Below are 13540 nucleotides of genomic sequence, written 5' to 3' on the forward strand. Positions count from 1 at the left end.
TTTCCCAGTCAGCTCAAAGCTCCTCTTTCGCATCCAGCACAGTTGGCCAACTGTCATTGAACTCGCAATTGCCCTTGCACCTCTCAATGTACTGCTCGTACGGGCTGGACAAGTCCACGTCCGGCTTCCGCTCGTCAGCATACCATGTCATGGTAGCTGGTGTGCTGAATAGAAACCTGAGAGCTTCCTGCCTAAACTCATCGCAAATGCGCTGATATTCTGGTTCGGCAGCCAGATTGTGCAGCTCATGAGCATCGTTCAGTCGAGAGTACAGCTCGTCTTCCTCGTACAAGCGGTAGACGTATGTCCACTCTCTGTTTCTCACGGCTAGAGCCTGGCCCACGAGCGCGGTGTCGTTGTGTTGTAATGCAGCCTTGATGTCGTATGGAAATGGGCTCTGTTCGAGAACGGGTTCGTCGCTCAAAAGGAATCCGCCTTCTGTAAAGGAGAAATTGCGATGATGAATGATCTCGCCTCGTCCTGCAGCATGGATAGCATTGACCAATGACAGTCCGTAATGCGCATACGTCTCGTTCACGGTACCAAGCTGAAGCATGGTTGGAACCAGATCCGTCATCTCTGCCATTTCCTCGAAGACTACGCCACGAGGCAGTCCGCCACCTCCAACGATAAGAGGCTCATGTACGAGATTGTCGGAGACGCCCGACGGCCATTTCTCAATAAGTTCGTAGTCGCCAAGAAACTCGCCATGGTCGGTAAAGAAGAACGTCACAGTTTTGTTCCACAGACCGAGATCTTTGGTCTTGTTCACGATAAGACCGAACTGGTGATCGACGCGACTGACCATTCCTGATTGAAACCTGTCAGTACACAAACATTCTTATCGCTTTTGAATGTGTGCTGCCTACCATGATATGTAGCAAGAACTTCTCGCCATACTTCATCTGTCGCCCTGTCGAGACCATGCTGATCCCTGTGAACGGACAGTGAGGGAACAAAAGTGGAAGGAATAAGACCCAAGGCTCCTGAGGTGAATTCTCTAGCCAATTCAAGGCACCTCTAATCATTGCAGCATCATAGTCAATCGCTTCTGTCTCGTTGCGCTTGCCCAAGTAGAACAGGCGGTTCCATATGTCATTTTGGTCTCCCTTGAAGCTTTCTCTGGTGAAGTCGGGTAGAGTCAATTCCGTAAGGAAGCCATATTCGTTGACACCAAGTTCAGTAGCATTCTCGGCGTAGAAATCGCCTCTTGGAGAGAGATACGCTACATGATATCCTCCCTCCCGTAATGAGCGAAACACATTCGGCTCGTGCGGTTTCAGCAGATTTAGCAGACTTCGATGACCAGAAACGTGCGTTTACTGCCCAGTGAACATGGAGCATCGAGATTGAGAGCATGTTGATGCTTGCAGAAAGACGTTGGTGAATTTCGTACCCTCGGCCGCAAATGCATCGATGTTTGGGGTCTTTGCTACTTGGCTTCCAAAGGCGCCAACAGCATCGTATCTGAGCTGATCGGGCATGAATAATATCATGTTTGGCTGTTCCGTATCCAGTCCATTTGGCTTGGCAGGCTTAACGTATGGATTTGTGATATTCGGCAGAGGTGTTGCATTTTGTCCGATCGGGCCAGCGACGCCGGTGATAGTACTTTGTGAAACTGTGGGCGCGTCATTTTGCTCGGCTGCCGCGTGAGCCAGAGAACCTAGCCAGAGCGGCCAGTTCGACAGAAGTGAACGCATCCTGAGTATGTAAATGATGGAATGTTGCGAAACCAAGTGCCATCGAAGGCGTGATTGTCCTCATGTATGATCAATACTAGCCGCCAGCACTTATTGGCTAATCTGCGGAACTTCAATCAGTGGAGTGTTTATGGAGATCGGTTCCTACCATCACCTTCTGCTGTATGAAAGTGCTGTACAACCGAATGCCGTTGCACTGGAAGTAATCTCGCAAAGATTGGGCGAGTTGGATGCCGTATTGAGCGAGAATAGCATCGGGGCACAATCGCTCGCTCCAAATTTGTGCAGATGCTAGGGGCCAATTTCTCTTCACGTCGGCTCACAATATCCCACTCCACACAGAGAGTCATCATGCCTCTCTGACTCTAATTCCATGTGTCGCGTGCTACCTAGAGCTTTTAACGCTCCTTGGTTGCCAGGTCGAGAATTTGACGGAGAGACCCAGCTTTGCTCCTGGGAGAATTGTGAGTACCACGTTCTGATTGCATTGTGTGGACACGTTTGCAAAGCGAAAAGGTTTGTGTCTTCATGATATTTGTTTGTAGCAGAGGTCTGCATAATAGAGTGCGTGGCCGGCAAAAAGTGGTCTCCGGGCTTCGGGCTCCGAGAACAGATTTCAGCCATGCACAATGTCCGACCCGTGCGGCAAAAACAAGAGGCGGATGCCTGGCAAAGAGGCAAAAGAGTGGCTGGGCGAACAGCCATGTTCACATTCGCACGTGCAATGCAATGTACTTTCGTCGAGACTTGAACTCGAGACCTTCAGTGTGTTAGACTGACGTGATAACCTGGAGGTGATGTTAGATCGTTATATATCATGGTATTACTGGGTTGACAACGCACCAACTACACCACGAAAGCCTTGGATTGAATGGAGAGCACGATTCTTGTAATAATATAACCCTGAAAACATTTTTTCTTACCCAGGATTCACCCCTGAGGCGTTCGGGCGGGCATATACCATCGAAATCTCGACACAGACAATCAGTAGGAGCCCGTTCGGTTACCATTCTCATTCTCAAAGTCGAGTGGATACACCCCCCTGCTGTAGCGCTTTTATTCTCAATTAGCGTACAAGGAAAAAGTGAGATTGAGAATCCGGTAGCGTTCGGTTAACGTACTTCTTATTCTCGGTATAGGCCAATTACTAGAGAGGCTATCCGAATAGGGTAGCAGGACCCACTATATAGCGAGAAGCTCGTATAAGAGGTACATCTCACGAGAAGACGATTTAGCGTGTTTTTGGCCTTCGAGTTACCTAGAACAGGCATATACGCGAAGGCCCACCTTCTCACGAGAATTTCAAAAATCTCGTAAGAATAAGAATAAAATTAACCGAACACCATCGACTTCTCATTCTCACCCCCCCTGCATTTGCTTGCTGAGAATGAGAAGTCAGTTAACCGAACGGGCTCTAGGGCTCTCCAGCACTTCCAAAGACTGTCTGGAATGCATCTGACGGCTGGCACACTTTAGCCTCGGAAGTGCGGTGTGGCATATCGTGAGCACGGACCAACAAGAATTGTGGGGCCAATTTTCCGCTCAACGCTCGAACACCTCCAACTCCAATCTTGTATCGCAAGATCGATCCTAGTTAGAAACAGAACAATGCAGTCATCAGGAGTGCTCATCGCTCTGTATGATATCCAAGAGATCTCGGTCTCAAGCAAGGGTACTCAACCGTTTCCAAGCATGATGGTGAGGTATCCGAATGGGCGGCACCCATCAACGTGACAACCAAGGTGCCTGATGAATGTTCTTTGGACAACACTGCTGGACTTTCACGCACACGATGAATTCTCAAGCATCGTATTGCAGAAACCTTTGGGGTCTGGGTCCCATACTGCCCTCGCTGACCAGCTACAGACATGATTCAATCCAGAGCTGCTCTTCCTGATTTGACACGACTCGCATGTCAAGCAGATTACCAACATCTTCACGATAACACGAAGAGGAATACAAGCCATCTTTAGTGTCTCCACAGATTGGCCAGATGTCTTGGCGTTTTGCCGATTGCGACTCCACCTCCCGCTCTTTGCCCATCTGCGGTGCAAGCATCGCGTCGTTGTTTCCCTCCAGACATTCATCGCATCGTCATCATACATGATGCGCGGCCCGAAGCACGCTTCGCTTCTGCGAACTAACGCATGTAGGCAGGTCGCCTCGCTCCTCGATTGCATATCGTGACTTGAGGCGGCGACCAGTCCTCGCATTGGTTCGCCCAGATTGATAGAATGACCATGCCATGCGAAGAACAAGCATAGCGGGACGCCTTGTTCGCCGTGACAAGCTCTTGCCGAATCTCAGACTTTTTGTGTTTCATTGACTTTCTTTTCTCCATTTCTGGTCCCCGTAACCACGCGGAGCTGCATAGTCTTACACCATGGCCCCTCTGTGGCGCACTGCGACTGCCATGCTTACGGCGGCCAGCTTCGGAACACAGGCATTCGCACAAGAAGAAAGAGCCAGCCTAAAAATTGAGATCTCGACATCAGAAGGAATCCTCAATGGAAGCACCAATGGCAGGATTGTTTTGCTATTCGCGCCAGCAGGCACGGATCCTCTTGAAGACACCGACGTAACCTCATCTTCCGACTTGTTCTTCGGCAAAAACGTCTACAACTTTACGACCGGAGACACAGTCACTCTTTCTGGAGGAAGCAACAACAACACAGACTTTGGCGTATATGGATGGCCCGATGTATCTTTGAGCGATGTCCCATCCGGCGACTACACGATCCAGGCTCTTCTCAATCAATACGAGACGGTAACACGGAGTGATGGTTCGCAAGTCAGCGTTCGGTTTCCGTGTGGCGATGGAGCAGTACCTCTTGCTGGACCTGGCAGTCTCACCACATCACCGACCAATGTTACAGTATCAGGCAGCGACCAGATCATTCAGCTTAACTTCGACAGCGTGGTGCCACCTATCCAGTTTAATGGCACTGAAATTGGAGGATGCTCTCAAGGCAACTATGAAGACACAGAGCTCCTGAAGCACGTCAAGATCCGGAGCGATGTGCTGAGCACTTTTTGGAACAGAGATATGTGAGTGCCATTGCGATGGAAATGAGGATGGATCCTTCGTCTTGAAGAGCAATCTTGCCATTTATTTTGATTATTCGCTGACTTTGCACTTGACGAACAGCTACGTTGGCGCAAATATCAGGCTACCTTTCGGATACGATGCAAATGACACCAACACTCGATATCCCTTGCTATACGAACAATCTCACTGGGTCGCTGGAGACAGCGATGACAGCACATTTGCAAATACTTGGAACCAAGGAACGATTCCCGGGGTCAACGGCACAGCAGGACGACCAACACCGAAACTCATTCTCGTCACGATCCGCCACGAAACTCCATTTTACGACGACTCATACGGGGTGAACACGGCCAACATTGGTCCCTGGGGTGATGCGATCAATGATGAGCTGATACCCGAAATCGACAGACTTTTCAACACTATAGCTGCCCCATATGGGCGCATTCAGTCAGGAGGTTCGACTGGTGGCTGGATTTCCATCGCAAATGTCATATTCCGACCTGATCTTTACGGTATCTGCTTCTCATCCTACCCGGACTCTTTAGATTTCCACCAACACCAAGACGTTCGACTTTAGGAATACCAGAATGCATACACAAAACCAAATGGAAGCGCAATATACTCAATTCGGACGGTAGTCAACGGAACTTTGTCTGATACCACCACTGTAGCCCAGGAGAATCATTGGGAGCTGACTCAAGGTACTTCTTCTCGCTCATTCTTGCAATGGGACGTTTGGAACGCTGTCTTTGGTGCGCAAGGACTCAATGGATATCCTCTTGAGCCTTGGGACAAGGTTACTGGGGAGATATATCCAGAGGTGAGTTCAGCTTTACTCCGAGATCCAGCAGAAGACACACTAACTTTGCTTCAAACAGGCAGTCGAGTACTGGAAGCCAATGGATTTGTCAAGTTATGTAACCAGCAACTGGGACAACGAAAAGAACCTTGGCGAAGTACTACGCAACCGGCTCTTCGTTTACGTTGGCACTTGGGATAATTACTTCCTGAATGAAGGCGTCATGGAATTCCAAAAGAACGTCGAATCCAAGGGCGGTCCTGGATGGGCTAACTTCACCTACATCGAAAAGGCAACTCATGGAGGCCAGTATCAACGAAGAGACAGATGGGATTTCCTGGAGCTCGTCGTCGAATCTAGCAAGAATATTGCACCTGACGGAAAAACACCACTGCCTGCTACAGACGCTTCTGCGCGAGGCAACTTGTGGGAGGAGGTCGTGGCACGCGGAGGCCATCAAGCTGCACTCGACAGGCAAGCTGCGCCCACGATCACAACGAAAGTCCGTGCTTATGGCAGGCGCTTCGCTGAGGCAAATGCAGGACGATGGGATCCTGGTGTCAAGCTCGAGGCACAGTGGTTGATCAATGGCCAGCCGACGAACGATCCTCGTGATACAGTCTCCGTGGGATTGAACGAGACGCTTCAATACGAACCGACGATCAGAAAGCACAACGTGACAACGTTCCAATTGGCATTGGAAGTCACGGGGACGAAGCGTGGGTACAAGACAGAGACAAGAGTCAGTCCAAGTGTTGAATTGTGCGCTTGAAGGCTCCATCTTGTTAGATGTAGGCGAAATGCTGGGATGCGGCCACGAGTTGCAGCTTTCTACGTGACCTAGAAATCACTGAGTAACCAAACAACTAAGAGCATCTCTAGAGTCTTGCGTCATATTTATGAGTGGTGGCAAAACGACTTTTTGTTTCCAGGACCCTTGTCTCGAAGTGAAAGGGCAGAGTGAGAAGATTCATCTCTTCTGCAAGCCAACTCTACTTATCTGAGTGCGAGCAATCTGACTTTGTTCCATTTCTGTCGATGTCAATCAAGCCTATGATACATCAACACACTTTTCGCGGTATTCATGGATCTACTCTTGCTTCTGTGCCGCCTGCATCGCAGCCGCCATATCCCTCAAATCCTTCGCTCCTTTCAATATAGATTTCGGCTTCCCATCATAATTATGTCTCTTCATCCACTCTTCCAACGACTTGAGCCTGTTAGGGTGAATCTTATCCAAAAGCGCAAAGTCTCGCTTTACAGCCTTTCCCTGGCCCCAAAACTTCCACCAAGGTGTGAAGTTCTCAATGAAAGTCATCATGGACTCATCGCGAGGAACGTTAGGTCCAGCGGCGAAGTTAGCGGGTGCGTTAGGGTAAGGCTCGGCTTTGGCGAGGAAGTCTGCAAGGGGCACTTGGACGTGTTTTGCGGGTCTGCCGGTCACTTTTGTGAATGTCTTGGCAATGTCTGCGAAACTGACTTCGTCGGTTGCGACTTTGAGGAAGAGACCTGCTGATTCTTTAACGTTGTCGAACATCCAGAGCGCATAGGGACCACCATCCTCGACAGCGATCAACGGAATTTTGCCGTCCTCTGGGTATCAAAAATTTATCGTCAGCTAGTCTGCAATTCGTCGTGGTGGCGTTATGATAATTCTTACCCGCTGGGTTGGCCCACACGAGAGAGCCGTCTTCCTGCTCCTGAGGCACAAACATGCCATCGTAAAGCATGTCCATGTAAGGTCCAGTAATCACCGATGAGCTGGTCATCGCTCCGTTCTGGCCTTGGGCAGAAATGTAGTCCAACACTCGGCCTTTGGCATCGTTGTGGCCCCAGTGATACGTCTCGTCCCAGTCCGTATCCTTCAACGCGAAATCAGTCGCCGCGTAAATGTAGTGCTTGACACCCTCGTCCCGAGCAATCTCGTATGCTCGGCAGCCGTAGAACAATTCGTTCTTCTCTCCAATTGTGAAACCATCGGTGTTGACCCATGCTCCCCAAGCTCCCTTGAAGCCCGCGTGTAGATCTTTCTGGCTGGTCTGCTGACCCTCGAAGAGCTCGACGTTTGGCAGTTGAGCTAGCTGCTTGGCGCGTTCGGAGTTTTTGTTGCGTGTGAGGACTCGCACGGCGTAACGGCCGCAGGCTGACAGTGCTAGACTAAGGGTCAATATCGCTTTCAATCAAATCAATGCGCTGTTTGCACGCACTGTTTACGATGGGAAGGCCCTGAGCGCCGGTGCCTCCCACCACAAAGATCAACTTAAGATCTGAACCCATGTTGTGATAGTGTCGAATGCTGTTGTAAATGCAGGTATCCTAGTCAAACTTGTGTGCGAAGAGACTGGGGTGGAAGCTATATGTTGTGCATTTGCGTGCGTTAGCTTTGGCATAGCTGTCCCTGCCAAGGTCATGATTAGTCGTCCACATACCAAAATCTGACCATTAGAGCTCCATAGATGTTGAGACAATGACGACAGTTCATTGCGCCTTCACAGTCTGCTTAACAATTGTCTCGCATTTTTCTGGAGATGTTCTCCATATTCTGGACAACGGAGGAACACAGCGTTGTACGGCCGTACTGATCACTAAACCTCTCTGTTTAGCGTACTTTTGTCGACCAGATAGTACAAGATCGTCTTTTGTCGATCGTCCCGTCCAGTATGTTGAGTAATCAGTATTGCCAGAAAAGGAAGCTAGCACGCCAAAACAAAAGACGGACTAGGGTGTAGTATACCTTAACTCACCCCTGCTACTGCTATACATACAGCAATCATGTTTCGCATACTGGCATTCGCCATCCTTATCTTGTCTATCATGTCTGCCACCAACGCGCAATCCTGTCAGCCCTGGGAGGGGTTCGTTGAAAACAATGGCGTTCGCACGCACTACCGCGCAGCTGGCTCCGGTCCTCTTCTACTGCTCGTTCACGGGTTCGTAGATAGGCCCAGAATTAAGCAACAGAGTTCACACTCCTAATCGCTTCAATAGGTTCCCAGATAACTCGGACACCTTCTACCACCAAGTCCCAGAACTGTCGAAGCATTATACCGTTGTAACTCCAAGACTTCGCGGATTTCCACCCAGCGATGTACCGGACGACGAAGACGCCTATGCCTTGCCAAACGTCGTAGGGGACCTTGTCACACTCATCATGCACTTCAATGCCCGACAAGTCATCCTGGGCGGCCATGACTTCGGTGCAGCAGCCATTCAGGTTCTAGCACTTTCGAAACCAGAGCTCGTCTCCGGTCTACTTCTGATGAACCCACCTATCCTTCCACGGTTCCAGGAATTAATCAATTTCGATCCCGAGCAACAGAAGGCCTCCGAGTACACAATCCACTTCCAGAAGTACCAGATCGGCGACGACAAAGAAGTGGTGGATAAGGCCAAATTCATCAGAGATCCCGCGCGTCGTAAGGAGATCGAAGAATATCTAACCGCATCTCCAATAAACGGCATGATGGCATATTACAAGAAGAACTATCCTGCGCCGCCATATGGTCAGACATCTCCATTGCAAAATGCGTCGTACTCAGTCCCGTCGTTGATCCTTTGGGGCGTGGAGGACGAATACTTCATCCCAAAGATGGTAGACGGCATTCCAAAGGTTTTCCCCGGCGGAGCACGTCTGGTCACTTTTCCGAAAGCGGGACATTGGGTATTCCAGGACGAGCCACGGAAAGTGAATCGAGAAATAGCTTCTTGGCTGGACGAGTTGAAACTGCAGGAGTGAGTTGATCAGGGTAGCAGCGAGTGGGTAGGAAACTGAGAAAACCGATTGTCCGCCTTGGGTCGAACCTTGTCGTCTTATCATATTCGAGCCTCTTGGTGTGTTTCGCGAGATCCCACATGCGGTGGCGAAAACAGCACAGTATCACCCACCGCTTTCCTCTCCGTGTCTTCGTGGTTTCGTGTAGTCTGTGCCTCTTCGGCAATGGTCGGCTCTTCTTCCTCCTTCCTGAACAATTCTTCTTTCGCTTTGCGACTTCTGTTTAACATGCCTGTCCAAAGTTTCTCCAAGTCTAGCTCTCCTCGCTTCTCTTCTGTCATCAATTGCACAACAACATGACAGCCAGTTGTCCTTGTTCCAAACCCTACAATCTTGCTCTCTGCTTCAATCTCAGCTTCTGTCTTCGGCAACTCTCCTCCTTCGATCCTGCCAATATTGACGCAAACCCAACCTGTCCTGATGCCTTCGTCGAGCTCTGTATCGTTCGTGCCCTTCGCGCCCACTGCACTCATCAGCCGAGCTCGCTTCGCTCTTCGTCGAAGCTTGACTTTGAGCTCCTGTCGTCCAAGCAGGCCATCTGCGAAGGGTGTGAGATTATGATTCGAGCGCAACCATCTGCAGAGTTTGTCTGCGGAAACATGTAGATGCTTTTCCGAGCGCGCTGTTCCTATAAGCATAAAGAGATTGGCACCTAGGGCTGGCGGAGGATCTAGCTCGCGCAGATCGAGAAGTGTAAGGTCGTCCATGCCCAGGTCGACGGAGACCTGCTGCAGAAGGGGCTCGAGGAGGCTAGGAGGGTGGGATGGGAGGTCTGGTATCCGTTGACGAGCAGATAAGCTGGACTCTGTCGGTGGAAGAGGCGACTGGACTTGGAGATACCAGGGGACATGCTCCGTCTGTTCGGTTGCTGCATTTCCTTCGACATCCTCACTGTCTTCCTTTGCCGCCCTTTCCGCCCTCCGCTGCGCCTTCGCTTGTGCTTGCTCCTTGGCGATGGCTTCCTCCAATTCCTGCATCTCTTGCAGTTGCTCGCCCGTGACTTCGTACTCGTGCACTTCCTCACGGCTCTTGGATCTCACTGGAGTCGATCCTTGAATAGGATCGTTATCATTCAGTCGTCTCCTGGGGGCAGCCGAGAACCCGGTGTTGATATCGTTCAAGGCATGCTCCTCTCGCCATCTCGTTGTCGATGCGGCGAATGTCCGTCGTTGATGGCGTGGTGCTGCTGCTGTCCCACCAATGCTGGCGATGAATGATCGTAAGATCCATTGCCTACAGCTGCTACACGCCGCCGTTGTTGCGCTTCTCGTTGTCAATGCCATTGTGTTGTGTTGTAAATGAGATTGGCCACTTCTCTTCCATCATCGTCTCGTTCGGGAAAGCCAAGACTCGTCTCCGCAATCCGCATCCATCTCCTCGAGGAACACGCTCCCACATCGGTCGGCATCGCGCAACATGTCGACGTCCAAGGCCTATCAGTGCCTCTCGTGCAGGCTGAAAAATGTCTCTCTTGATGCTGCCAACACGACTTCCCGCCGCGCCTTTAGTACTTCGCCCTCGCACCAGCGCCGCGTTCGCAACAACCTCCGCCGCTCTCCCGCCCAACAACCCGAAGCAGATGCCATCCGGGACCGTCTACGGCCCTACACTGCTCGCGAGAAGAAGCTGCTTGCTCTGAAATACACTCCGGAGCAGATGGAGGCCATCGAGGCTGGAGAAAAGGCGATTTCCTCCGAGGACCTCCTCCAACAAGGACGCTTCCGCACTGATCCTATGCGCCTGGACTACATTGATGACTTTGCTAGTGTCCGACCGGTCGTTGACGCTACCACGGGCCAGCTAAAGGAGATGAACAGCTCACAATTGCACGAAGGGCAGCAAAGCACACTTGGTGCAGCATTGAGCAGTGCGAAATCGAGAAAGGACAAGGGGCGGAAGGAGGATCAGGAAGAGACAGATCCGCATATGTTGAGATTGTCACAACAGACAGGCCTGAGCAGGGACGAGATTCGAAAGATACGCGTCAAGAATCTGGTCAGTCATCGCGTGGTGAACCAGACGCGCATGGGCAAGATCCAGAGTTTGTACTTTTTGACCATTGCCGGAAATCAGAACGGCATGCTGGGCATTGGAGAGGGAAAGGCTGCGGAAGATGAAGATGGGAGACGGCAGGCCATGATGAACGCCATTCGCAATATGAAGCCCATCCCGCGCTATGAGGAGAGGACGATATACGGTGAGGTTGAGGGCAAAGTGGGAGCGAGTGTTGTTAAATTGAGTGCCCGACCACCTGGTAGGTCATTGATGAATCGCGTCTCTACTTGACGTCTTTGCTGACATTCGTGACCAGGGTTCGGCAACCGCTGTCAGCATCTGATCTTCGAACTGGCCAGAGCCGCTGGAATTTCGGATCTTGCTGCCCGTACGCCACGATCACGGAACAAGATGAATGTCGTCAAGGCAGCTTTCGAGGCTCTCACGAATCAACGACTACCAGAAGATGTCGCAAAGGCACGAGGGAAGAAGATGGTCGATGTGAGGGGTGTATATTACGGAGGGCTTGTACACTAATGGCAGATATGACTTGTACAGTTCCTGTGCCCTATCTCCGACATTGCACGCAACTTCGTTCGCAGCGAGAGCCTTTCTGTCGTGGACTGCGCTTACCTGGAAACGACGCTGATGCTGGTCTCCTGCACTCCACTCCCGTCCCGTGGCATGAGGAAGCCAATCCGCAGTGCTCTGAGTTTCATGAATCTTGCCCTACCTGGAGTGGAGTCCGATCTGCATTCTCCTACCTGTCGATCGCCTTGGACTAACAACTTGCATGCCTGACGGCTCGCAACAGATGCCCGCCAAGTATTCAAACAGCCACGCGAGGCACGCGTGAGCTGTCCCCGCATTGGCCTTCGCACCCAAGTAGTCCGCTATAGTCTGGGCATACAGCAGACAACTGCTACTTACGGACCTAGCTCTGCGTACCAACATCCGCTAAGCGAATAGCCAAGCGATCGTCTGCAAGATAAACGAGCTCTTCGAACTTCACGTCGACACTAACAACTTGCCAAGCAGTTGCTACTGAGGCATCAGAACAGATCTATGCCGCTATCTGCTGCTCACCGACCAGAAATACGTGATGATGCTACTGCAAGACAAGATTAACAGCAGCAGCTAACACCTGACGCGGGCCAAAATCCAAGCGTGGCATGGACAATCTTGTCTGCTTCAAGAATAAGAGTCGAAATGCCAATGGCCCTGCAGGAATTGGCATCATTGAGATGGGTATATAAGATGGCTTCTGGAGCAGTGCAGAGATGGCATCGCATACTCAAAACAATTACGCAGAACATCAGTCAACATGCTGTCCACCGTCTTCACCACAGTACTCACTCTGGCCGCCTTTGCCCCAGCTGCAGAGGCCCAGACCTGGAGAATCATACTTGTTTCTGACAAAAGTACGAATCCGCACTGATGTCAGATGTGGAATGGTATATGTGGCTTGATTTCCAACTATCATCACCCAGTATCAGGGCAGTGGCTGCACTGGCTCATCAATCTCATGCAACGTTTGTCTCTCTTACTACCTTACCAATTTTCTTGTTTCATCGAACACAACGCTGATTGCTTTCACAGCAAATCAATTCCGGTGTCTGCTGCGGCTCTAACTCTCGTCGCTTTGACAGCACACGCTTGACTGGCCCAACCGCCCGCAGCACTGATGAAGTCTTCATCTACCTTCCCAGTGGAGGCAGCTCAACCCGTGGATCCTTCACTCAATTTGTTAGAGGTAGCAGGTGTGTTGGTGAAGGACCTGGAGGTGCCAGTGGTACGAGATGGTATGATCAGTCGCTTGCGAGACGTGATGTTGCGGAGTCAAGTGAGGAGGAGTGCCAAAAGCCGGATGAACTGACTTTTGCGGATGGTGTTTCTCTTGTGAGTGATTGAATGCTGACTTCACCATCTTACTACTGAGCGCTAACGGGAATTGTACAGGATCTGACAGGTCTTTCTGATGCCGAGGAGGAAGAACTTTTCGCGTTCGTCGATGCTGGAGGTGAGAGCGGAGATTTGCCAAATCATTTCATCAAATTCGTCAAGTGAATCGGACCACGTCGTGCACATTTGCGAAGACGCAAGGAAGTGGAAGCTGGACATGGCTTAACGGGAATGAAATGGTCGAAGCAGGCACTCTCGATAGCACTGAGTACATATCCTAGCAACGAACCACGATCGACATCGATATATCTACCATCTTT

At 50.8% G+C, this 13540-nt stretch overlaps 7 protein-coding genes and 1 non-coding gene across 8 annotated transcripts; 4 read left to right on the forward strand and 4 right to left on the reverse strand.

Moving 5' to 3' along the window:
• Window positions 1-13: 13 nt before the first annotated feature.
• On the reverse strand, window positions 14-1703 carry RHO25_007990 (uncharacterized protein; the record flags this gene model as incomplete). Its single annotated transcript, XM_023600149.2, has 3 exons — window positions 14-810; window positions 1019-1225; window positions 1397-1703. 3 exons carry the CDS (start codon window positions 1701-1703, stop codon window positions 14-16), a joined length of 1311 nt encoding a protein of 436 aa, XP_023449698.1.
• A 732-nt stretch (window positions 1704-2435) lies between these two features.
• RHO25_007991 lies at window positions 2436-2564 on the reverse strand. The gene has a single exon. It is a non-coding gene; the product is annotated as a tRNA-Val (tRNA).
• A 1522-nt stretch (window positions 2565-4086) lies between these two features.
• Window positions 4087-6323, forward strand: RHO25_007992 (uncharacterized protein; the record flags this gene model as incomplete). The annotated part of the gene is made up of 4 exons (XM_023600150.2): window positions 4087-4751; window positions 4852-5264; window positions 5424-5572; window positions 5631-6323. 4 exons carry the CDS (start codon window positions 4087-4089, stop codon window positions 6321-6323), a joined length of 1920 nt encoding a protein of 639 aa, XP_023448834.1.
• Window positions 6324-6641: 318 nt separating this feature from the next.
• Window positions 6642-7828, reverse strand: RHO25_007993 (uncharacterized protein; the record flags this gene model as incomplete). Its single annotated transcript, XM_023600151.2, has 3 exons — window positions 6642-7144; window positions 7212-7703; window positions 7759-7828. The coding sequence occupies 3 exons, from the start codon at window positions 7826-7828 to the stop codon at window positions 6642-6644; spliced, it is 1065 nt and encodes a 354-aa protein (XP_023449712.1).
• A 495-nt stretch (window positions 7829-8323) lies between these two features.
• RHO25_007994 (uncharacterized protein) lies at window positions 8324-9287 on the forward strand (the record flags this gene model as incomplete). Its single annotated transcript, XM_023600152.1, has 2 exons — window positions 8324-8481; window positions 8540-9287. The coding sequence occupies 2 exons, from the start codon at window positions 8324-8326 to the stop codon at window positions 9285-9287; spliced, it is 906 nt and encodes a 301-aa protein (XP_023449713.1).
• Window positions 9288-9364: 77 nt separating this feature from the next.
• On the reverse strand, window positions 9365-10606 carry RHO25_007995 (uncharacterized protein; the record flags this gene model as incomplete). Its single annotated transcript, XM_023600153.1, has 1 exon — window positions 9365-10606. One exon carries the CDS (start codon window positions 10604-10606, stop codon window positions 9365-9367), a length of 1242 nt encoding a protein of 413 aa, XP_023448858.1.
• A 133-nt stretch (window positions 10607-10739) lies between these two features.
• Window positions 10740-11855, forward strand: RHO25_007996 (mitochondrial 37S ribosomal protein uS5m; the record flags this gene model as incomplete). Its single annotated transcript, XM_023600154.2, has 2 exons — window positions 10740-11577; window positions 11635-11855. The coding sequence occupies 2 exons, from the start codon at window positions 10740-10742 to the stop codon at window positions 11853-11855; spliced, it is 1059 nt and encodes a 352-aa protein (XP_023449563.1).
• Window positions 11856-12642: 787 nt separating this feature from the next.
• On the forward strand, window positions 12643-13385 carry RHO25_007997 (uncharacterized protein; the record flags this gene model as incomplete). Its single annotated transcript, XM_065603010.1, has 2 exons — window positions 12643-12739; window positions 13288-13385. 2 exons carry the CDS (start codon window positions 12643-12645, stop codon window positions 13383-13385), a joined length of 195 nt encoding a protein of 64 aa, XP_065459082.1.
• Between the last annotated feature and the right edge of the window lie 155 nt (window positions 13386-13540).

The sequence above is a fragment of the Cercospora beticola genome, chromosome 5 (genome assembly GCF_033473495.1).
Source record: "Cercospora beticola chromosome 5, complete sequence".
NCBI classification, from domain to species: domain Eukaryota; kingdom Fungi; phylum Ascomycota; class Dothideomycetes; order Mycosphaerellales; family Mycosphaerellaceae; genus Cercospora; species Cercospora beticola.